The sequence below is a fragment of the Phragmites australis genome, chromosome 1, assembly GCF_958298935.1.
Source record: "Phragmites australis chromosome 1, lpPhrAust1.1, whole genome shotgun sequence".
Classification (NCBI taxonomy): domain Eukaryota; kingdom Viridiplantae; phylum Streptophyta; class Magnoliopsida; order Poales; family Poaceae; genus Phragmites; species Phragmites australis.
Window position 1 is genome coordinate 22,501,722 of NC_084921.1, and position 26,044 is coordinate 22,527,765.

Consider the following 26,044-nt stretch of genomic DNA (forward strand, 5'->3'; position numbering starts at 1 on the left):
TCATTAGAAAGGAGTAGGTCACAAGGTTAAGTAAATTCACATGCGTAAGCAACCTTAACACTGATGTGTGAGCACCTGTACTCATATCAATTTTTCCCAATTAGCCTCAACCATTTGAATCAGACATCGCTCGGTGCGGAGCCCACTTAGGTTAACTCCCGGAGCAACCACAAGTGCCTCTATAAGTCCGGCTGCTCACACCGTCGATGTGTAAGCCTAAATGATCACAACTACAGAGGTATTCGGCTTATCATATCATTAGATCAACATGTGATTAGTACGAAAAGTGTTAGAGCCAACTACAACAACAGACGATGCTTAAATGATGCAAGCGGTCTATGGCATTCAGGTTTCTCTTCCGAACTACATTGAGGAACTCCTCCGGTGCGATACCCCTAGCACCATCCACATCTCGTCTCATTCTCACATCTCATACAACCCACATCGTGGTCATTGTGTTTGTAAACAACAAGTAAGCCATAAGCTCGCGAACAACGGCTGAACCATTGCTCATCTTCTACCGAGGATCTAAGCATTGCTAAGCATTTTGAATAACTCGTAAATTAGACACCAACAAGGTTATCAAGGCTACAAGGATATGGATCATCAACAACTCAAAGTAGAGATAATGCAAATCAATATAGGTTCTATCCATATAAACTTGACATCGACATCGCTAAACATGCAAACATATATAAGCGATAACTTATCAATTTAGACTCCATTCAATTCAAACCAAAGGGTGCAATATGCTTTGATACTTGCCTTGTTGCTCTGACGGTTGGCTGATACTCCCGGTGTAACACTCACAGAACTCCAGTAGATTGGCGGCGCCTTCACTCGCTTAGACCGTCGGCGTAACACTCTCTAAATGAATCAAGAATACACTGCATAAATAATCAAACAATGGAAAGTATCCATATGATGCATGCTTGAATATTAATAAAGCGCCATGTTTCAAAAATATTTGCAAAAGACCGCCAAAAGATTAAGGTTTCAAATTTTGAAACCCTGGACATAGGAACTTAAGTACACATAGCCTTGAATGGTTGGCGGTCAGACTGAAGTGGAAGTGGCAGTCTGACCGCTAGCTTGTAGAAAGTTTTAGTGCCTGGCGGTCAGACCGACGGTATGTCGGTGGTCAAATCATCGTCTAGCGGTTAGACCACCAAAATCTACCGGCAACACGTTTGCCTGGTCGCCGACGAGAACTCCAGCGAAACCTTCGGCGACGAAGGGCACCAAAGTACTCCACAAGACTAAGAAAACATTTTACGTGGTCGTTCGAACGACATGCATGGTTCGAACACGTAAAACCCCCAAAACGAGACCTAGACCTAACTTTCTTAGGGTTTTCCGGTCCAAATCAAAATGGCAGTCGGCTAGAGCTAAGAATCGATGAGAAAATGGTAGGGGGATGTTTACCTCAGTGTAGATGAAGTTTGTCTTAGATCGGAATTCTTCGGGGAAGCCTCAATCCACCAATTGGACTTCTGGAGGGTGATTGGTCTCATGGTAGAAGAAACGGCGAGGAAACCCTTTCGGCGGGGAGGAAAGGGGAAAGAAGCTCGGGGGAGTTCCCACATTCAATCTCCAGCCTTCAAATGCGACGAACGGATCACACCCTTTCTCTAGGGTTTTGGCAAGGTAAGAGAATGAGAGAGGCAACAAGAGAAGAGAGAGTGAGGGAGAGAGACAATCGACCATTTAAGGGAGTCTATGTGGGCTGGAGGTCAGACCGTGGGGAGCCCCGGTCAGATCGCAGGAGCGGTTTGATGCTGAAAGTCTTCATGTCTTTTCTTTTCTTTTTTCTTATTCTTTTTCTTTTCTAATATCTATGAGGTCTTTCCTAACTAGCTTCTAAGCTATTTTCACTTTCAAATACTCACATATATGTTGGGGAAATACGTGAAGGTTCAAAACGCATAACTTTTGAAATGCGTTTTAAAGCTAATTTATCAAACGAATATGTATAAACATCGTGTCACGATAATTATGAATGCTTAATCACATGATTAGCGTTTTGGGACATGACATGAAACCGCCTTGGTCACCTCATTCTGAGTATACTCCAACGCCACGTGGTTCCCTTCATTCACAACTAGGTTGTTAAAATTTAGATTGTTCCGGTCCTCAGGGACAAAAGTATCATCCTCATCATCCAACATGTCATATTCAGGAGCTTCCTCGGCCTCCCGATCATTCTGCTCCATCTGTTCAATTAAATCAGGGATGTGTTCCCTCTTGTTTGCCTTACCTGTTGGTTCAATCAGAATGGATGATGACTACCCAATATCTGGTTTGCCAACCACTTCTTCCACTACCTCATCACCTGCCTCCTCCTCCACATGCCCTCCACCGTGCATCTCCCCAACTCCCTCCTTGTTCTTCCATTGCACAAGTAATATAAGTGCCCAACCTCTATGAACCACATCATGTAGATACCTCCTCCAAACCGGATTTTTCCTAAGCGGGTATACCTCCCAGTACATACCATTAGTCATACGGTTGCCCACAATGCTCATAGTCATATCTTGGACCTCGCGGTTTATTTTGAAACCCCGCATTAACTAGTAGTACAAATGTCCAACAATCTTATGCATCGGTCTCAATATACCCTTCTCCATTGACTTAAACACCGACAACACTGTCCCTTCTGGACCATAACAAATTTCACTGTTCTTATAAAAAAATCCTAAATTGTCACTTATTCGACATATCTACCAACGATCGACAAAAAATTCTACTATTATTTTGGGTACCGACAACTATATTTACTACATTTACAACAACGGAACATAAAAAAAACATATATGTAAAGCTATTATGCAAATCTACATCTAACAATGCAATAATCCTAAAAAACTAGACCCAACATTTACTCTACATTACTAAAAAAAATTAAATCCAACAACACTACGTCTAATATCACGAAATCCTACATCTATTTGCTATGCTATGTCTAAACCTATATCTCATTACTAAACTATGTCTAAACCTAGATCTAAATTCTAAACTATATTTAAACCTAGATGTAGGGGCTACCCTAAGTGGTTTGTAAAAAAACAAATAAAAAATATTTACCTTTGAATTGGACAAGGCTTCGCCGTTTCTTTCTCCCTTCCCTCCCATCCCCTCCTGCTCCCTGATCTCTCTTCACTACTCTCTCTTCTCTGGGCGCTAGCAGCAAAAAACAACCAAGTGAGACCCCTCAGACGCGACGCGGTGCTTTATATAGTAAAAGTTATCATCTATTCAACATGCGACACATTTTCTAATGAGCCTAGTCACGCATGCATATGGTCCTATAACTCGTTGGAAGGACAACATTGCCAATCTAACTCGTAATACATTGTCGTGGCAACCATATCAGTGCAGCTATTTAATTTAATGTTATTTGACTGTGACCCTACATGGTGTCATCCGTTAGATGGACAATACTTGATTGCCACCTTTTTCAACTAATGACAATAGGTTAGATGTTCAATTTTTTAAAAAATATCTAGTTTTGCAAATACTAAAATAAATATTAAAAAATCAAACTTTGGGATACAGATACAGCCCACTTGGATCATCCCCAACGGTTTCCATTCAGGGACTAAAATCCCTTCACGACGGGATTTTTGTTCCCTTCAGCGTTCCAACGGTTTCCCTTCACGGTTCCCGTCACGACGGGATTCCCAGGGTCATTCCCTTCAGGACGGGATTCTCTCTCCTTTCCCTTCACGATTCCCCTCGAGGGGAAGCTGTTGGAGATTAGAGAAAATAAAGGGAATGAGAATGAGAAAAGGAATCAAGAAGGGAATAAAATGAAAGAAATATGGTTGGAGATGATCTTAAATGTACTCAACAAAAGTCCCCACTTCGCAGTGTGGAGCCCACCACACGGTAGATTTTCTTGAGGTGCGCGGCTCGAAGCCGAAGCGTGTGTCACTGCACAATTCTGCCACTGCTCACCCGCGTCGTGTGGCCCTCGAAGCCCAACACGGCAGAGAGAGAGGCGAGGAGAGAAGCGAAGCGCGACACCAACAGTCACCAGCAAAGAGCAAACACGCGAGCGAGATAATTATCGTCTATCCGCCTCCCCCTGCTCGCCTCCTCCAAGCAGCGCACCAGCGAGCGGCGAGCAGCAGACGGGCACGGATGGGAAGCGCGGGGGCGCTGCTCTCGCACCCACCGCCGCAGCTTCAGCTCGGCGGCGTCCTCCTCCTCCACAGCCGGCCGCTCCCTCGCCCGCCCAACCTGCCCCTGCTATCTTTCGCTGCCGCGGCGGCTGAGCCCCAACGCGGCCGGCGACGGCGCCGGCGCCTCCGCTGCGCCGCCGTCGACGGAGGCGGCGGCCCCCAGGGTGCCGGGTCGCCGTCAACCGTGCCGCAGAGGGAGGAGTCTCCGTCCGGCGGCCTCGGCGCCGCCCTCGAGGAACCGCCTCCTGGTACGCTTCTGAGCATCCCCTTTTGGTACCACTGTTGCGGTGTCGCTCTGGAGCTCCCGAAGAGGTCTTGGGCTTGAGAGTTTATTCAGGTGCCCAACATGACCTCAACTCGTTGGTCAGTGTTGTTCATCACGAGCAATTCCACGCAGGCCTCGTTGGCAACTGGGAAAAGAGGGATGTGATAGAGAAAGGGAAATGAATGGAGGGTTATGATAGAAAGGTGAAAATGAGTGGTTAGGATTGAATTTCAAATGCTCATTTCTCTTTCCCACCTCTCATATCCCAAAATCCAAACGAGGCTTCAGACCTGGGGAATAGCGGAGTTTAAGAGGCTGTCACTCCGCTATTTGTTAAATGTTATAAAAAAATTATTAATCTAAAGAACAAATTGATTGTCAAATGTCAAAAATATGGCATGCAATTGGTAGCACAGACAGATAAGGTTGAATTTTCATGTTAGCTACAATGTCCGTTGTTGTCCATCCAATACCTGGTACATATTTTCTTCACTTCCTTTAGTTGCAGATCATCAATTACGGTAGGTTCTGTTATCTGACCTCTCGTTGCTTTCTTAAGCCATCATTTAGGTTGTCACTTAGCCTCCGCGCAAGCCTAGAGAAGACTTAAGAATCAATCTATGCAGTGCGTTCTCTTAAATGTCTCTTGTGGCCTCACAGGATCTTTTAGTTATCAAACAAGGTATCTTTTAGCTAAGCAACTACCTGTATTCTCTCTCCTCCATGTAGGATTTTGCTGATGTGGATATGTTATGGGACGGCTAAAAGGTGGTGGCACCATTATTCATGCCCTAAAGTATATACTGATATGTTTTGTACAAGCACCATAGATTTAGACTTAGCTTCAGAGATTTGAGTTTTCTTAAAAATGTTAATTTTGCTCACCAGCAATTTGATTTCCCTTTTATTTAAATATAAAACCGTTAAAATATTCTATGATTATCAATTGTCACCTTGTCGCCACTGTGTCAAGTGTGAACTATTGGTAAATGCAGCCCTCTAGCATTAGAGAGTTTGAATAACAAAGCTATAGATTAGAATTTTGGGAAATACTCCCTCTGTTTCAAAATAATGCGTTGTTTGACTTAGTGGAGTCTCTAGCACTATACTTGATCATTATTTCTCATATAATATATTGTTCGTGTAAGCAGAGATAATCATGCGCACTTTCATTGATTAAAATAAGTCACAAGAGGTTACATATATATAGCTAGTCGAAGCTAATGTGAATGCATGACCAATGTGAACAAATGATTAATGTGAATGCATGGCTAATGTGAACACGAGTAATTTGAACATATGACTAATGTGAAACCATAATGTAAATGCATGTGGTAACCAAAAGGGCATTTTCAGTGAAGATGGAATTAGGCAGTCCTTTGGTGAAAATGTCGGTGTACTACGATGTAGTCGGAACATGAATTACCAGTACATCACCGAGGGCAACATGCTCTCGAACGAAATGTAGATCGATCTTGATGTGTTTGATGCGCTGATGTTGCACTAGATTCATCGAGAGATAAATGACACTAATGATGTCTCAGTAGACTAAAGTGGCGCGACGAAGAGTACCGTGAAGTTCCTAAAGAAGCCGGCCGCAACCAACAGATCTTAGCAAATGCGTTGGCCACAACCCTGTACTCAGCCTTGGCACTAGAACGAGACAGCGTGTTCTGTCGTTTGGAAGATCGGAAGATGAGGTTGTTGCCAAAGAATACATTATAGCTCGATGTGGACTTGCATGTATCTAGGCATTCAGCTTAGTCAGCATCAGAGTACACAACAAGGTCTGTCGGCGAAGATCGATGTAGGAGAAGACCATGGTCCAGAGTGCCACGGATGTACCGAAGGATGCGCTTCACTATAGTGAGATGAGGCTCCTTAGGATCATACATATGAAGGCAGACCTGCTGAACAACGTAAGCAATATCCGACTGAGTGAATGTGAGATACTGAAGAACACCGGAGAGGCTGCGATACTTTGTGGGATCGCTTACAGGAGGACCAACAGAGTTGGTTCCCTTCGAGTGAATATCCACCTATGTGCTGCAAGGCTTGTAGTCGGATATGCCAGCATGCTCAAGAATATCCAACATGCTTTTGCACTAGAAGAGGAAGAGACCACCAGCACGGTGCTGCGGGGACGCCTAAAAAATGATGAAGTTCTCCGAAATCCTTATAGGAAATTCTTGTTAGAGTGCGGAAATTGTCTAGCGGAATAACGCATCTAAAGAAACTATCAGCACTATGTCATCAACATACAGTTGCAACAAGTAGTGCCGGCGCCATGACGATAAACAAATAGAGGTTTCAGACCTGACCTCAGCAAATCCGAGATTCAATAAGTGGGAGGCAAAGCGGTTGTATCATGTACGAGGTGCCTGCTTGAGACCATAGAGACTTCTTGAGTCGACAGACATAATCAGGACGCAAGCTGTCCACAAAACCAGTGAGCTGGGAACAATAAACCATCTTAGATAAGGTGCCATGAAGGAACACGTTCTTCACAACCAACTGATGAACAGGCTAATCCCGGGACAATGTCAAGGACAGAACAGTGCGAACTGTGGCATGCTTCACAATGGTGTTGAAGGTCTCATCAATGTCAACACCGAGACGTTGCGTGAAGCCATGAAGAACCCAGCGAGCTTTATAGCGACCCAGTGTGCCATCGGAATTAAGCTTGTGGCAAAAAATCCACTTGCTAGTCATAATGTTTACATAGGATGGACGGGGAACGAGATCCCACGTGTGGTTTGCCTGAAGACCCGTAAACTCCTCATCCATGGCTGTCTGCCAATGAGGATCAGCGAGGGTAGACCCGTACGTCTTTGGGATCGGAGATAGAGCGGTCACATACAAGTTGAGGCACTGGACATGTTGGCAAAAACCTTGTTTGCCTCGTGTCACCATTGTGTCTGTATAGGCACTGCACCGGCTGGAAGTTAGGATGGGGCCGAAGTAACGGCCATCATAGGAGGCGCAGCAGCCAGGGTGGGCGCCCCCTACCCCCTTCCCCCCGGGCTGCGACATGATGGAAGGAGATCCACCAGGGTGGGTCGCTGGGCATGACACCCAATGCGGCACGCAAGGTAACTGCAAATGGTGTCGTTGTGGACACAGTGGGTGCAACCATGAAGGTGCACCACGTTGGGTCGTAGCAGGGGCGTGACACAGCGCCACGGTCGGCACACGAGTCAGAGCATCAAGACCTACATAGGAAAATGAACTTGGCGGACCAATAAGAGCTGGCACGGACTCATAGTTCGATAAGAAATCAAAAGCAACAGGAGTCAATGTGGGGTTCAACTCGGCAAAAGGAAATGATGTCTCATAAAATGTGACGTGGTCGGAAATAATGACCCAGTTGGATAAAAGATCAAGACACTGGTAACCTTTGTGATATGAAGAGTAGCCAAGGAACACACATGGTGAAACGAGGGGACAACTTGTGATGGCTGGTGGCGGACAAGTTGGGGTAGCTCTTGGAGCCAAACACAGAGGTGAGAATATGTTGGAGGCACTCCGTAGAGCATGAAGAAGGGAGAAATGGAGTATCTTGGTGAGAAGACGGTTAAGGAGATAGGTGGCGATGTGAAGAGCCTCAACCCAAAAGTAGGTGGGGAGACTGGCCTAAAACAGGAGGGATTATATTATGTTGTTGGTGGAGCGAATAATGCGTTCGACCTTGCCGTTTTGATGGGAGGTGTAGGGACATGACATGCAAAAGGCAATGCCATTTGTGAGGAAAAAAGTGCGGGCAATAAAGTTCTCAAACAGGGGTAAGGAAGGAGAATGATTGGTCCTCACCTTGCTTTAACGATCGGGGAAGGAGGATTCGCGGAGACGACGACAGCACCAGCGGCGGCAGCGGCACCGGTGAACGGCGGCACACGGATAGGGCAGCTGCAGTGGCTACTGCTTGGAGGGATAAAAAAGGGGTAGGGGAGGATGTTCAATACCTATCTATAGGGTTAGAGGCGGCTGGTTGAGGTGGAGTCCAAGCCGGAAACGATTCGAGTTCGAGTTTGAGTCGGTTAGGATTTTCTTTTTCGCAGCTCTCTATTCTGAGGACGTTTCTGGACTCTAAACAGTAGTACTCGAAAAGATCTACAACTTTGGTACTCATTGAAACTTCTGAAAACGCCATTTTGATTTCCAAAAATGCGTCACAAGATAAACTGTTTGAACTGAGACTTATCGGTGTAACACTGATTTCGGGGGCCATAACTCCTATCTCCATTATCTAAAAGGGGACTTCGATTGCTTCGAATCGAAGCTCTCGACGAGACCTACAACATTGATATTGTCAAGATTTGCATTTGAGGCCATCTTGAACTTCGAAACTGCATGGGAAGATAAGGCTGTCTAGGACTCTACGAATCACATATTTCGTGGATCCTTTGTGTTGAGCCTTCTAGATGACTTTTGTGTCGTAGATGACTTGTGTGCCAGCTAAGAGTTTGTGCTTCTAGATGACTTGGCAGGATTGGGTCCAATGATACCTTAGGTATATCTAAGGTTTTAGAAAAAAAAACTTTTGTAGAGAAATTTGAATAGGGTTTGAATTTGAATTGAGCTTGGAGTGAATTTTAGAGAAACGAATGAGGTTGAACAAGAATGTGAGTAGATAAGGAATTTAAATTTGGATTTGGGTAGAAATTTGAAAAGTGGAGAGATTGACCTTAAACAAGGATTTAGATAAGATTTGAATAGAACTAGAGAGATTAGGTATGATCAAGGATTGAATAGATGATGAATTAAAAGATTTTGAATTCCAACTATTAAGATCTTTAACTAATTTACTACTGAGTTTTGTAAAAACGTTTTCAAAATCTTTTTCACTCAAAACATTAAAGAGAAAGAAAAAGGAAAAGAAATCTAACGTATTTACTTGGCTCCTAGCAAAACTCAGCATGCAATACATATAAAATAATAACTTGTATTGATTGATTGTTTATGAAAATAGGTTTTTTAAACCTATTTTACTGGTGAAGCTACTTACTAATGTTGGTAAATTAAAAAAAAAGTTGCAAATTCTGAAAACTAGGGTGTTACGCTAGGGCATTTGTCGACCAGCTTGGAAGACGGCTGCCGGTTGATAAGATATACGACTGTAGAAACAGCTTCTCCTCAGAAATAAGAAGGAACAAAAGATGCAATAAGGAGTGTGCATGCAATCTCTATTAGATGGCGATGTTTGCGTTCAGTAACGCCATTTTAAGCATGAGTCCCAGAGCACGAAAGCTGAGCTAGAGTGCCCTCAAAGGTGAAACTGATAGAAAACAGATGATGGATATTCTCCTCCGAAGTCAGAGCGAAAGACATTAATGGTAGTAGAGACCTGAGTATGGACCATACGAGTAAAATATTGTTACGTAAAAAGAACTGAGAGCGATGTTTCATGAAATAAATCCAAGTATATTGAGAATAATCATCAATAAAGATAACATAATAACTATGATCACCTTTTGAAGCAAAAGATGAAGGACCCTATACATCGTAATGAATAAGATCAAAAGGTTTTTTAGAATGAGAAACTACTAGAATATAGGAGTTGGAGCTGTTTGCCAAGATTGCAACCCTTACAATAAAAAGTGGACTCAATAGGTGTACTACCTAAATGACCTTGACAAACCAAATTAGACAAACGCGATCCACACCAGTGACCAAGACGATGATGCCACTTGGCAAAAGATGAAGCGGAGGATGATGCAGCAGATGACAAACGAGCAGTGGAGCTGGTGGAAGAAGGAAGAAACAAGGTGTCCAGAATGGAGAGGCTAGGAGACCCGCTACGGCGACGACCAGTCCTAATCAAACTCCTGCTTCGAAGATTCTGAATAAAACAAGATGAGGCGTCAAATGCAACAAAACAGTTCTGGTCAGTGACTTGACCTACGGAGAGAAGATTCATGGATAACTGAGGTACAAAAGAAACATCTAGTATAGAAAAACAAGTGGAAAGTGCACCCTGATGAGTGAGATGACAAGATGTACCATCAGCTGTCTGAATAGAACCTCCAGTATTGACCGGCTTGCAAGCAACCAGTTGGGACTTATCGGATGTTACATGGAAGGAAGCTCATGAGTAGCTGCAACTGATACAGAACCTCGGGAAGGAGCTGTATTACGAGCAGCGTGAGCAGCATGGCGTGCACGGAACTCAACCAACTTCTCTAGATGACGAGAGAAGTAATTATCTGAACGATGACCAGTCTTCTTGCAATGTTCACAAGGAATACCCTCTGAGGAACCGCCTCTAGCTTTGTTGGACCTTTGAGAAGCTACAAGTACACTGTGAGGTAATGACACTGAAGCAGTTGTGAGCGAGCGAGGACGAGTCTCTTCAACAATCAAAGTAGATAAGACATCAACAATGGATGGAGTGATGGGATTATTAAGTAGTTGTGTGCGAACAGACTCAAATTCTGTGCGTAGTCCATAACAAAATTAGTACATGAGGAACTTCTCAATGAACTTGTTCTTATTTTCACAACAGCCTAAACATCCTCTAGTACACTGAGGTACCATGGAGAGCAACAGTCCCATCAAACGATCAAAAGTAGTGCAGTACTCATCTATGGACAAATCATTCTGCTGAAAACCATGAAGTCCTATCATTAGAGTATGCAAGAGCACCACTATTCTGAACATAGCGGTGCTGCAGATAGTCCCACATTTCTTTAGCAGTCTTGTGACTCTCAAGACTCATAATCGATGATTTCTTCATACTAGTGACAATAGCACTCATTACTCTTCCATCATCATTATGCCAACTCTTGACTTGAGCTGCACCAGAACCATCTGTTGACTTATCAATGGGTGGAGCATTAGTTAGAGCATAATCCCTTACGACAGTTTTCATAGAAAAAGCCTATTCTCGGTAATTGTGACCATCAAGCTTGAGAGGAAAAACACTAACAATAGGTTGCGACATGATTGAAGGACTGACAAAACTTGTGCAACAACCAAGAAGGTACCAATAGCAGCAATCACCAGTAGTACCAACAACAGAGAAGGCCAAGCAACACCAGTAGCAGTGGCACACGCCAACATAGTGAATAAGACCAAGCAGCAGCACTCGCCAAACACAGGAGGTGCACGACGACAGCTGCTAGGAGTGCACAGCAACGGCTGCTGGGCGATAGGAGGTGCACAGCGAGAAGACCAACAATGACGGGGTGAATCCGCCACGAGGCCTGGTTGGATCCGCTACAGGCGTGCACGAGGGCGTGATTTCCGCGGCGGGCGGCCACGAGAAGACGAATCCACATCGGGAGAAAGCGAATCCGTGGCGCCGCTGGCCAGATCTGTGGCAAGCGGACACACAAAAAGCGAATCCGTGGCGCGGCGGATCGGATCAGCGTCAATCCATGACGGGCGGACACACGCGACTGCTTCCAGGCCAGATCCGCGATGTGCGGACATGACTGTGCGTGATGACAGGCTGCGATGGCGGCCAGATGATGACGGCGACAGCGACGCAATGATGAGCCGAGACGGCGGCCAGATGGTGACGGCGATGTCGGTCTTACTTCGATACAAGAAGAATCAACATAAAAAAGGCTTTTTTGCCTATTTCTTGTGCCCAATAGAGGATTAAGAAGAACCACAATTCTTCCTAAAAGGACTTGTTCTTATTTTTGTTCTTGCCTCTGCCTTGGATTCTCTTCTTTTGCATGAGATAGAAATAAAGAATTCCAGAAATCGAGGCTTTTTACCAACTTGATGGTAAGAAATCCCGGGATCTAGAAATTCATTTCGTACAATTGCTTATAAAAAAAGGTAATAAAAGGAACAAAAAATCTCTCTATTCCCGCGTCTTCTATTCAGGACATCCCCTACCATTTTTTAGGAAAAAGGGTTGTGTATCATATTTATACTTAATACTGTCCTATTCTACTAGAAATCATATGAGAATTTGTTAGGAGTAAATTCCTTTAACTGATTCATCCATAGTCTTAGGGCAGAATGGCCTTTTGACTCTGTACCCTTGATTCCACTATGATTATTTATCAATAGTAGAATAATTCCTTCATAGAAATAGGAGACATAATTTACATGGATATAGTAAGTCTCGCTTGGGCTGCTTTAATGGTAGTCTTTACATTTTCTCTTTCGCTAATAGTATGGAGGGGGAGGAGTGGACTCTAGGGATACTACTAATTGATTGAGTAATCGAATTGTAGTATCAACTTGATTCTTTAATCGAGCGTTTTGCGTTAATCATTTTGCCGAACTTGATTTTTTTTCTCTATTTCTTTAGTTTTGTTTCACTCTTCTAAGAAACTCATTTAAGAAAGAGTCGTTCTATTCTACTATGTTCTATTCTATTCAGGACATCCCCCTACCCTACTCTATTAAAAAATTTCCCCTAATTGGGCGCGCCTCGCATATTTTTTTACAGTAGCAGGATCAAAATAACTTACTCTATTAAGTTCGCCACCATAGAACTCCACCGTTACGCCTACTTGCTCAATAACAAGCCGCAACGGCGGGTTGGTGACGGGGACAAGCAAACACAAACGGTGACAGAATTGCAGGCAGCGACGTGGAAGGAAACAAAAAAGGTAGGATCGTGGGTGGGTTAGATTAGTCTAACCCTAACCCTTGCTCTGATACCATATTACCTTACTGAGGAGAAAGATATAATTGATCTTGTAGCCTTGATGTCAATATATAGAGTTGGTCCTCATAGGCCAATATGGGCTAGAATAATATGTTACCATATATACTTAAAAATATTGATAGAACTTCTATTACATGAGATGGCAGAGAGTTGCCTGTAGCTATTGCACCTGCCGATCATGTTTCTGAAATAGAGATCCTTCACAGAAAGACTAGTAGGGTCAAAATCAATAGAGCAATTGTTGTTAATAGTGAACTGACTAACAAAGATGAGATTTTTAATAATTTTTGGAGTAACCAGAACACTATTAGGATGAAAAGGACAGGGAAGAGTTGTAGAGCCAGTGGAGGTAACAAGTAGCAGTGACCCATTACCGATAACAATGGATCTAGGAGTAGAAAGACAGGGTGAATGAGACAAGGAGATGTTACCGACATCTGACATCATGTGTGAAGTCACACCAGTGTCTTTGTACCATTTAGTTTGTGCTGGAGGAGCAAGAGTCATAGTGTTGAAAGCATTCGCCAATGACTGTTGGTCCCACGAACCGGGTGGACTAGGAGCCCCTGGAAAGGTCGGCACTAGCGGCAACAAGTGGATGAACAATTGCATTGAGAATGACAGCCGCGAGTGCCTGCTGCTGCGGCAAATCACTGGGGTGTGGATACTAGTGTTATTGAGGCACACCAGAGCCCCATGGGTGCTGCTGCTGTGGTGGACTACCAGGGACACTGGGTGCCTAGCTCGAGCCAGGCTACCTCTGAATGGTTCCCATCCAGGGGTTGTAAAACAAGGGCAGGAGCAAACACATCTGATACAATGTAAGTGGAGATAATCACGCACACTTTCATTGATTAAATTAAGTCACAAGATGTTACATGTATATAGCCTACTGAGGCAAATGTGAATGCATGACTAATATGAACACATGACTAATGTGAACACATGAGTAATGTGAACACATGACTACTGTGAAAACATAATGTGAATGCGTCTGGTAACTAAAAGGGCGATCTAAGATTTCGTAACAACAAAATCATGGCAACAGGAAAGTACTTTCAAATATGAAAGCAATGGTATCATTTATGTATCACATAATCTGCATATTCTTAGGCCAATTGTTGGTAAACAAATCACGAAGTTTGAACTTGACATGGATGTGGGCCTTATAAAAAGAAACAGAGGGAGTACATGCTAATATAAGAAAGCTATACATTGAAATAAGTACAGCTTGTTCTGTTTTTTGGTATTGTTCTGGCTCATCAGTGTTATACAACTGGACGAGTTGAATAAAGGAAATAAAGAAGTTAAAGGTCGACTCACTAGAAAGTAGTAGCAAATTCTACCTCATACTGCACCATTTTGTATTTTACTGGTAATAGCTATTGCATTTTTTCATGTTACATGATGACGTATCTTTTATGTATTCAGTAATACCTTGGTGGAGTTCTCTGTCTGGGGCATGTGACATAGCTGCACTATGAATATTGATTGGATTAACTTACAGCTCAAATTTACCTTCTACAGTGGAAAATGGTTCTTTTGGAGGCCTCACACAGGAAGAAGAACAGAGTGCTCTATATAATTTTCTTTATCCAAGCAAAGAATCACTTCCTGATGATAAGGAGATGAGTATATTTGATCATCTAGAGGAACTTCGTGAGAGGATATTCATCTCAGTTTTGGCTGTTGGAGCTGCAATACTTGGCTGTTTTGCTTTCTCCAAAGATTTGATTCTGCTTCTAGAGGCGCCAGTTAGTGTTCAGGGTGTTCGTTTTTTGCAGCTGTCCCCTGGGGAATTTTTCTTTACAACATTAAAGGTGAGTCTCCGGAAATCTGAAGAACACACTCTTCATTTGAAATTTTTCTTACAATATTCTTATCATTTCTACTCCCTCTCACCCTCCCCCAATTCTTCGTAGACAACATGACCTATTTTATTTGAATGTTGTAGCAACTTGCAATGCATTGGAATACTCCATCTTTCTTATTTCATGATTCTAGCACTGTGTAATGCATTCTGGAGTTGATCACGGTCCCTCATGGTAATTCGATCAGCACAATCCACATTCATCAGTAGCATCCTAAAGACCAATCGGATGAAAATCCTCTCTCACATGGTTGGAAAGCTTAAATACGAGTTCCACACCTGGGTGCCCGTTTTCACCTCCCTAACGATTAGAATGCAAAGCTACAGGTACCTAGATTCACATATGTGCATACACAAAATTGTTATGGGCTTTGATTATTGGGGAGGCAGGATGAGGCGGTTGGCGGGCATGTGGCCGGCAATGGTGCTGGAGGCGCTGGATGGAGGGAGGCGCACGGCGCGGGGGGAGGGGGGGGGGGGGCGAGAAAGGGAGCTGGAGCATCTCCCCTCTCTTTATATAGAGGGTAGTAGATTCGATCTAATAGACTGGATCCAGTCTGTACAATCTGGAAGACTCTAGATATAACTCCCTAATTTAGCTGGCAAGTGACTAGACATGGACCGGCAGCTATAATGCTGTGTGTACTGTTCATATGCTACAGTGCTTTGGGTTGGGCCTTGAGGTCCATAACAGAAGTTTAGGACCATTGCTCATCTTGGCGGAGCAAGTGCTGGGAAGTTTCTCCCTGCTTAATGAGGTGGGCAGCAAAGTTAGTGTGGAAGGGAAAGGGATGTAAGGTTAAATTTCTAAAATGAGCATTCTAGGCTCATTGCTGCAATATAATTTCTAAAGCAGTTACTCATGTCTATGTTTCGCTTGTGAATACAGTAACAAAATTAATTCCATAAACTAGAGCATAATTTTACTAGCTTTTGGAGGCGCATTACTTAAAACTCTAAGGATAGTTCATACATAAGTAACGTTCAAACTTAACGTTATATAATAGATCTGCAGTATATTTGTTCATTGTTCTATGTTTTTATGGTTTATCCATGATAAGATGGTTAACTATCGACAAACTGCTCCATACACTGGTCCGTAAACTTCTCTCAAGACCACTAAATTTCCTCTGTTGCTAGTCTATACTAGAAATGTCCAAAGTGAATGTGTTTTCATATAATCATTCTTGTGTACATTCAATTTCCATAATGTACATCAGTTTTATTTTGTAGTGGTCATTAAGCAATCAACCTGTTGATTGTCTCACTAATTTCATCCCATGCAGGTCTCTGGTTATTGTGGCCTTTTACTTGGAAGTCCTATCATTTTGTATGAGATAATAGCATTTGTTCTCCCAGGTTTAACAAGGGATGAGCGGAAATTCCTAGGGCCTATTGTTTTGGGTTCCTCCGTTCTATTCTACCTTGGCATTTTCTTCTCCTACATGGTTCTTAGCCCTGCAGCATTGAACTTCTTCGTGAACTATGCAGACGGGGCAGTGGAATCGCTCTGGTCAATAGACCAGTACTTCGAATTCATACTTGTACTGATGTTCAGCACAGGACTATCCTTTCAGGTAAAGAAATTGCCCTATATGTTTTCACTCCTATAATTTGTAACCAGGTATCAGGGTTAGTCATAGGATGTGTTTCTTCTTGTATATAATTGTTCTGAAGTAACCAGATCCGTAGCACATATTGTTCTTGAAAGAGTAGGAACTTGGGAGAATACTCAGCTTGATTATTCTCAGAGAGCCCTTGGGCTTATATAGTGTACATGTACAGGTGTTTAAACTTTAAACTGAGTTAGAGTCTATCTTGAAGATTACAGAGTTTATCTCTAAGTCAGAGGTTATCTCTATCTAATAGATCAATAGTCAGAGTTATCTCTCTGGATCAGAATCGAACTCTTGTTCGGTTGCTGGACGGCGCATAGGATCAGGAGCTTTGGTTGCCAGACAGCGCACAGGATCAGGACGGTGTCAGCCTGGACTCCAGCATGCTCAGCTGGATAATAGGGGATATTCTAACACCTTGTGAGGCGAAGGGAAAGGATGTTTCATTGAAAATCACATGTTGGGATATGATGTGTTACCTGAACTAGAATTGTGGAGAGAAGAAGATAATCGTCCTATAGACTTGATGTCAATGTATAAAGTCGGTCCTCATGGGCCAATATGGACTAGAATAATGTGGGCCTATATATACTTAACCCCCTCCCCCTCCCCCAAACTCATGGTAAACACTTGAGTTTGTGCTTTGGTGAAGAAATCTGCAACTTGCAACTCTGATGGATGACAATGAAACCGAGTAAAGGAAGCATCAACACTAATATGCTTCGTGAGTTCATACTTCACATGATCATTAGCAATTTCTATAGCTCCAGTATTATCATATAGAAGAGGTATTGGTGCTTCACAGGAGATGCCAAAATTAACCAACAGTCAGTGAAGCCATACAATCTCTGAAGTAGTATTGGCAAGAGCTCAAAGTTCTGCCTCTGTACTGGATCATGATACAACAACCTATTTCTTGGACTTCCATGTAAGATGAGAAGTACCAAGAAGAATACAATAATCAGTAACAGAACAACGATCTATCGGATCACTCGCCCAAATAGAGTCAGAGGAAGCATAAAGCTAAAGAGGATTAGAACGGGCATAGAACAAGCATTGAGATGATGTCCCTCTTAAGTAACGTAATACCCGGCGCAAATGGCCAAAGTGTACAGAAGTAGCCCTCACAAACTGACTCAAAATATAAACTGCATGAGCAATATCAGGTCTGGTGACACTGAGATAGATAAGACTACCCATAATATGATGATACCGAGAGGGATCCTCAAGAGGTGTACCATCAGTAGGATGAAGTCGCAAATGAAACTCCATAGGTATAGCAACTGTCCAATTATCAGTAATGCCAGAGCTAGCCATGAGATCCTAAATGAGAAAGATAGAAACCCTTTTCAAAAGTTATAACTTCAATCTCCAAGAAATAACTAATAGGATCTAAATTAGACATCTGAAACTGCTCACTGAGTTGCTTCTTTACATGAGCAACATGCTCAATATCATCTCATGTAATCAACATATCATCAACATATAGGAGAAGCAGAGTACGCTCTTTTTGACATAGGTGAATAAATAAACTAGGATTATGATCACTAGGTGAAAAACTAACAGTCTGTATAACAAAAACAAACTGCTCAAACCAAGCATGAGGAGATTGTTTGAGGTGATATAAAGCACGACAGACATCTTGAAGGAACATCAATACCTAGGGGAGGTTGCATATAAACTTATGCAAATCACTACGAAGAAGAACATTCTTAACATCCACCTAAGAAATAGTTTAGGAATAAGTACCAATCACAACAATCAAGGTATGAACTGTGGTCATGTGAGCAACATGAGCAAATGTTTTATGATAATCTTGACCCTTGGTGTCGAGGGTAAATCCCTGACAGTGATTCCGGGGTATGCTGGACAGTGGGTGTGTGAACGGTGTTTCAGGGACTGGGTGTGTAGATGGTGGATTTGGGGACACCAGGGGTTATACAGGTTCGGATCTTCCGGAGGATAACAATTCTACGTCATGTGTTTGTGTTATCGTAGATCTCACTTGGTTACGGACGATATTCTAGCAGTTTGCCGGAATTGATTTCTCTCTACCTTACAAACAGGGTCCTCATTCCTTTATATAGTAGGGAGGGGGAGAACTTACATGCAAGCCATACACAGATGGTCTCTGCTTATTCTAATATCTAACTCAAATCATTATTACGGAGGACCAGGTATGCCAACTTGCTTTGACGGTATTTGTCGGAGGGTTAACTCCTGTCGCAGGGATCCTGAGGGACCCCTTTCTAGAGATTCGGTCGGGGGGATGATTCTGAATAAGTTTGTTGGAGAAATAAATGGATGTGAATGCGATAGCTGGTGAGGTGGAATGATCTGGTGCGGAATGAAGTAAATGCACTGGAGGTTTAGACAGGTTCGGGCCGCACGAAGGCGTAACACCCTACTCCTGTATGGATGCTATAAATGTCCTGAGAATGTCTCTCAGGAATGTGCTAGTTACGAGAATGTCTGTCTATCCTAGAGCTTGGGGCTCCTTGTTCTTTGGTTTCTATGCTCGTACGAAGGTGTTCTTCGATCTGTGTGTATCTGTTGGCTTTGGGTGCCCTTGGACTTCTCGATCTTCTCTACTTCCTTAACTTCTTCAACCGTGCAGAGCTTGCCGAGCTTTTTCCTCCCTTCCCAGACTTGTCTTTGTCCGTGCTGCCGGTCGCTTTAAATACCTGCCGACAGTGGCGTGCCCCGAATGGGAGGGCACGAGTTCCAAGGCACCATAAATGGAAAAGGCGTCATCATAGCCTCTGTGCGAAGTGACGGGGTGCGAAGTGACGGGGGTCGAAAACGCGCCCCGCGCTCGGTCATCAGTCGTCATGATGGCACTGACAACGGGCGCCGTGGAGAGGGCCCACCGGGCAGTCGCAGAGCGGCCCGGCGTGCCCGCCCTGTCTTGTTCTCCTGCCACAGCAGCGCAGCAGACGGAACGCCTCGGGCCTTGCGACGTTATCCTGAGGCGCGCTGGATGGCACGGGATGGGACCCGTGCATTTAATGTCCCCACGCCCTTCTGCCCGAATATGGCAGGAACTGACACCGAGCGTAGCGGGAGCAGTTGGAGGTGACAGGCCACGCGCGCTCTTAAATGCGGCCTCGGGTCTTTCACCGGCTGACATCTCATCGCTGGACCCCTGTTGGGCACTAGAGCAGACGTGAGCAACGAAGACGAGTCTCTTTAGCTATCAAAGCTGACAATACATCAGCAATGGATGGAATAGTGGGGTTGTTGAGCAACTGCATATGAATAGACTCAAATTTTGATTGTAGTCCATGACAAAAGTTATACATAAGGAACATCTCAATGAACTTATTCTTTTGATCACAACATCCTGAACACCCTCAGGTACACTAAGGTACCATTGAGAGCAACGGTCCCATCAAACGATCAAATGCAATGTAGTACTCATCTATGGATTGATCATTCTGCTGAAGGCTATGAAGTCCTATCATCAGAGTATGCAAGAGAGCATCACTATTCTGAACATATTGACGCTACAAATAATCCCACATCTCCCTAGATGCCTTGTGATGCTCAAGACTCATGATCAAGGATTTCTTCATACTAGTGACTATAGCACTCATAACCCTTCCCTCATCATTATGCTAATTCTTGACTTCGGTAACACCAGAACCATCTTTGGACTTATCCATAGGTCGAACATCAGTTATATGAGATGCTAGAGCATACTCCATCAATACAGTTTTCTCAAAAAGAACCCACTCGCGATAATTGTGGCCATCAAGTTTGATAGGAATAGCAATTGCACTTGGTTGGGACATGACTGAAGTTATAGGTAGTAAGTATCACAAGCTAGAGCACACCACCAATAGCAGCAATAGATCACCAACAACAACAGTCGAGCACACCACCACTACCAACACTAGTAGCAACAAAGAAGATCACACCCGTGCGGCAGGATCTACACCAGCAACAGTAACACACCTGTGCGACGGGATCTACACTAGTAGTAGCATGTGCGGTTAGCAAGAGGACCAAATCTGCCACAGAGTCCCCGCGGATGCTAACAGATGCGACAGTGAGGTGGACGTCCTGACCCGGCAGATGATGCACGATGGCGGCAGGAGAGCCAGACAATCCGTGATGGCGGCAGAAGAGAGGGCAGATGGGGCCGCACGGAGACAATGTGGCGACGAGGCGCAACAGAAACGGACGACAACGGCCACGTTGAAGACAAGCCGCAGGTGACCAAAAAAAATTGGATCGTGGGTTTATGGATTAGATTAACCCTAATCCTTGCTCTGATGCCATGTTACCTTTACCGGAATTAAGGAGAGAAGAAGATGGGCCAATATGGGTTAGAATAATATGTGGTCCTATATATACACACATACATATATACGACGAGTCTATTCAGCCAATATAGTTCACTGTTGCGTCATGTCTAGTTACGACTAAGAAAATAGTCAATTACGACAGCATAGACAGTTGAATTACGATCACGTGACAAAATGTATATAATTACGACTAGAAAAAGTATCCGAGTTACGACCATATATATTTGTAGTAACTGATCTATTTTGTGAATTGCAACTATACTGTTTTTGGGATCGTAACTGGAAGGTGTGTGCAAGGTGAACAAGTTACGATCACATAACAAAAAGTATATAATTATAACTAGAGAAGGTATCCCAGTTACTACCATATTATTTATAGTAACTAACATATCTTGTGGATCCCAACTATACTGTTTTTAGGATCATAACTGGGGGTGCGCGCAGAGGTGAACTACGTTGCGCCTACGTACATAATAGATATATGTGAATCACAAGGGCTATCACTGCTTAAACCTCACCATTCATTGCATCATCATGTTAAGTGTGTGTGTATATATGTGTGTATGTATATATGTGTATGTGTGTGTACACACACAGCCCTTGTGATTTTCTAGGTTGCTAAGAAAGACACATTCAATAGAGCGAGGAGCAAGCTTATATTTCATGGTAGCGGAGAGGTAGGGTAGCAACGATAACTAAATACTTGGCAATGATCATATGTGGGGTGATGACCAAATGGAGCCTGATATGGTGTGGAGTGAATGGTTTTTGTGGGAAGATTTAGGAGATATGTGGTGGTGTGAAGAGCCTCAGCCTAGTAAGGGATGGGACATACGCTTAGAAAAGCAGGGAGCGTAGAACGTCATTGGTGGTGCAGATGGCGCGCTCGGCTTTTCCGTTCTGTTGAGAATTGTGGGGGAACTAGCGGCAAAGGCGGATGTTGTAGTTGTGGAAGAAGGCTCAGGCGGCATGGTTGTCAAACTCGCGGCCATTGTCGCACTGGATGCTCTGAATTGTGCTGTTGAACTGAGTAGTGGCGTAGTCATGAAAATTTATTAGAGCAGGTAGAGTATCAGACTTCTATTTGAGAGGAAAAGTCCAAGAATAATGAGTAAAATTATTAAGCAGCACTAAATAATATTTGTAACTAGATATACTAGTTGTAGGAGACGTCCATAGATCATAATGAAGTAATTCAAAAGCAATACTAGTGCAGGAAATAGACTTTGGTGAACATGTCGTCTGAGCTGGCACGTATGACAAAGGGATGGTGCCGATTTATTGGAAGCTAAAATGGTGGTGTTGGTGCAAAAACTGGAGAGGGACTTGCTGTCAAGGTGACCCAAGCATTGGTGCCAAATGGTGGCGGATGGTGTCGCGAAGGCGTGGTGAGTGGAGGCAGGTGGCGTGAAGAATAGTTACAGATCGCCGGAGCTATTGCACCTGAGAATCACGTTCCTGGTGCGAAGATCCTTCACAGAAAGGTCAAATAGATCAAACTTGACAGATCAAAGATTATCATTGGTCACCAATGACCACCTTAGTTCTGGTTGAAAGGGGGGGGTGATGTAGGAGAGATTACCAGAGTCGGCAGACATGTGTGAAGAAGCACATGAGTCCATATACCATGGCCTTGGCTGCTAAAGGAACATGGCGTTCATAGCCTGGATGAGGGATGCCTGGTCCCAAGATGGCGCGGAGGCAATCTAAGCATTGTACATACCTGGTGCAACGAAGGTAGACTGATATGTACAACGAAGGTAGACTGAGCTCCCAGTGCATGGAGACACGGACTGAGGATGCCCTACCCGAAGTTGGTGCCTGGCCACATGAGGGCGGCATTATGCCCCATGGCTAGACAAAGAGGGTGCCGTCGCCGTTGCCACGACAGCCGTTCTTACCCTTGTTCTTGTCATCGTTGCCACCAGAGCCACCGGAGTTAGAATTCCGATTGCCAGCGCTGTAGCCAGTAGCTTGGCCAGAAGCGCCAGCATTAGCGGACTTGGTGTTGGGGGCGACCACCAAGACCGTGGAGGAGCCTAGAGCTGCAACCTTGAGGTTGACTTCCTTGAGAAGTCTTGGTCTTGATGACGGTGGCGATGTTGCAGAACTGCTTATTCAAATCGTGCAGCAAGGTGAGGACGAGGGTGTCCTCGGAGACCTAGTCGTTGTCAGCAAGGGCATCAGCATAGGACTTCAGTTGCTGGGAGTAGGCGAGGATGGATTGGTCACCTTGAGCTAAGTTGTAGAACTCAGCCTCAAGCGAGAGCGGGCGTGCCTTCTTGATGTCGCAGAACAGAACCTGTAGACTGTTCAAGGTGGCGCGAGCGGTGGCGTCAGGGTTGATGACGATGCCGAGGATCTCCTCGGAGACGGACACAGAGGAGAGCGAGGACAACATAATTTGTAGCCTGCCAGGTGTCATCGCCACCCTCTGACTTGGGGGAGGTGCCATCAAGATTGCCCTACATGCTGAACTTGTCGATGAGAACAAGGAAGGTTTCGTGTCAACAGGTATAGTTCTGCAGGTGAAGCTCGAGGAAAAAGGGGATGTGCGTATGCACATTAATGGTGGAGAAAGCAAATGTGCGTGCAATAAACAGGCACACAACAATAGCAGCAGGGGGCGGGGCGCGCACAAGAGGAACACGCACATGAGGGGGTGCGAGCAGGGGCATGCGTAGTGGGGCACACGTAAGGGGGTTAGCTCGCAAAGGGGTCGGCTCAACAAGTTGGGAGGATCGGGTTAGGCTAATACCGTGAAAGTAGGAAATTGGGAGAATACTCGGTTTAACTATTCTCGGACCCTGTTTGGTTCAGCTTCTGCTGACTTTTGGTACTTAGAAGCAGAAAGCTGAACCAAACAGTTAGCTTCTAGAAATAACTTCTTAGAAGTAAAAGCTGTCATTATTACTAGAAGCAAGAAGCTGAGTCGAAAGAGCTTTTGTAGCTTTCGAGGGATACTATTCTGAGGGGTATTACATATATTATATATTTCATTCATATTAAAAAGCCAATTCAAAAGTAATTTTTCTATAAGCAAACAGCTTTTAAAAGCAGCTTTTGGAAAAGCCTGAACCCAACCAAACATGCAGTCACAGAGCCCTTGGGCTTATATAGTGTAGATGTAGAGGTATTTAAACTGAGTCTATCTCTAAGATTACAGAGTTTATCTCCAAGTCAGAGGTTATCTCTATCTAATAGATCAATAGTCAGAGTTATCTCTTTGGATCAGAACCGAACTCTTGTTCGGTTGCCCGATGGCGCACAGGATCAGGAGCTTCGGTTGCCGGACAGCGCACAGGATCAGGACAGTGTCGGCCTGGACTCCAGCATGCTTGGCTGGATAATAGGGGATATTCCAACAGCTGAAAGCTGACTTTGTAGTCCAAGTCAAAAGATCATCTGTGGCATTTATGTAGACACAGTGAGTTTTCTTGGACCACAGATAGGTGGGAATATGTTTATAAGTGGAGAAACAGTTAAACATTGGCAAAAATGTTTTCATTGAAATCATAAACTGTTGAGATTTATGCCACACATTGCCAAACTTTTCATACCTAAATGTGGCTATAGCACCCAGATTGGTCACCACAACTAAGGTAAAATTTAGCTTGAGTTTGTGTTGACAGGCTTGTTGGAGTATTGGAGAACATGAAAAATGCGGCATGGCACAATTCTGACTGCGAGCCAAACAGTTGCTGAAAAAGCCAAACATCACTAGAGTGCAACTGACAAAAGTGGATATGAATCGATTTAAGTTTTGCAGCTTCATTCCATTAGTTTTTGAACCTCATTCCACTTGACTCATACCTTTATTATGCAGATAAGTTGCTAAATCTGAAAGGTGATTGGTGATAAGTATCAGAATTCGAACTTTGTGCATTTTAGTAAATTATTATGTGATTATCCCACTGTGGCAGCGATGATTGCTATCCTTCCGCTTGGTGTTAACCTAATGAACAAATGACTCATGTGAATGCTGCTTTTGATGCTAGTGAGCACCTATTTGAGTTATCAGAAGACTGCACTACAAATCTTACTTTACCATACAAAGATACAGATAAAGCGAACTATGAGAACTGCAGAATCTCATAAAGAAGAAGCGTCTATTGAATTTTTACAATTTTCATGGTATTCTGTCCAGGTCCCTGTTATCCAGCTACTGCTGGGACAAGTTGGATTAGTTTCTGGTGATCAAATGCTTTCGATCTGGAGATATGTTGTTGTCGGTGCTGTTGTTGCGGCTGCTGTGCTTACACCCTCGACCGATCCGCTGACACAGATGCTCTTGGCGGGTCCTCTGCTTGGTTTGTACTTGGGTGGTGCATGGGTGGTCAAGCTAATTGGGCGATAACTGGTCCTTATTGATGTGTAGCTGAAACATAGAAAACGTGGCTGTTCTTCAGAAAGCATAGTCCCCACTGTAACATAGTCTTGTATAAAATGAGTTCACTTTGCTCATCTTAAAGATCATATTTTCACTATTTCAGTTTCTAAAGTTCATGACTATCAGAAAATGGATCGAACAGATAGTTTATCTAATAAGTTACCACACCTGGAAAATTATCTGGTCTTCCCCGTTCAACATTAAAGTAATACATGCATGCATAATATTGAGCTACAATCTGAATCATCATTGTTCAAGTAATAGAAGGTATGATCAAGTGTCGTGGCATTAATGAGATAGGAATATGCTGGGTAACCTATTGTGAGGTACTGTGGCGTGTCATGGTTTTGCCGCTGAAGTTGATGACATTTTTTTTCTGCTGTATTGTCTCTAGTAAATCTCTTATGGTTGATATGGTGATCGGACAAATACCGGTACACATCAGTTTATGGTTCATTACTTGACAAAAATGCACACGCAAATACAATCTCGTGGCCAAACAAAACACTCCTCTAGTCTTAACCATCATAGACCAGGTCCTGTTCTGTCATCTCCAAAGTATGTGAGATCGCATTAGGCGTTCCCTCCTTCCTCTTCTACGCTTTGTGGGACTTCATCTGCAAACTTTGGAAGAAAGATTATACTCCCTCTAAATGCAAATATACATTTAGGAAATTGACACGGTCTTTAATGTGACACTTTGACTAGTGATTTTTATCAAAATATATTATTTCAAATAAAACAAATTATATATTACAAAAATATTTTTAATGATGA

General features: G+C 43.6%; 1 protein-coding gene across 2 annotated transcripts; it reads left to right on the plus strand.

Moving 5' to 3' along the window:
* Window positions 1-3,921: 3,921 nt before the first annotated feature.
* LOC133912807 (sec-independent protein translocase protein TATC, chloroplastic-like) lies at window positions 3,922-25,443 on the plus strand. Of its 2 annotated transcripts, none has more exons than XM_062355733.1 (4): window positions 3,922-4,432; window positions 14,609-14,901; window positions 16,238-16,528; window positions 16,821-17,239. In XM_062355733.1, exons 1-4 carry the CDS (start codon window positions 4,144-4,146, stop codon window positions 16,989-16,991), a joined length of 1,044 nt encoding a protein of 347 aa, XP_062211717.1. In that variant the 5' UTR covers window positions 3,922-4,143; the 3' UTR covers window positions 16,992-17,239. The 2 variants fall into 2 exon arrangements, with proteins under 2 accessions (XP_062211717.1, XP_062211708.1); XM_062355724.1 differs by lacking the exon at window positions 16,821-17,239 and adding an exon at window positions 25,025-25,443 and having other exon boundaries at window positions 3,928-4,432.
* Window positions 25,444-26,044: the final 601 nt, after the last annotated feature.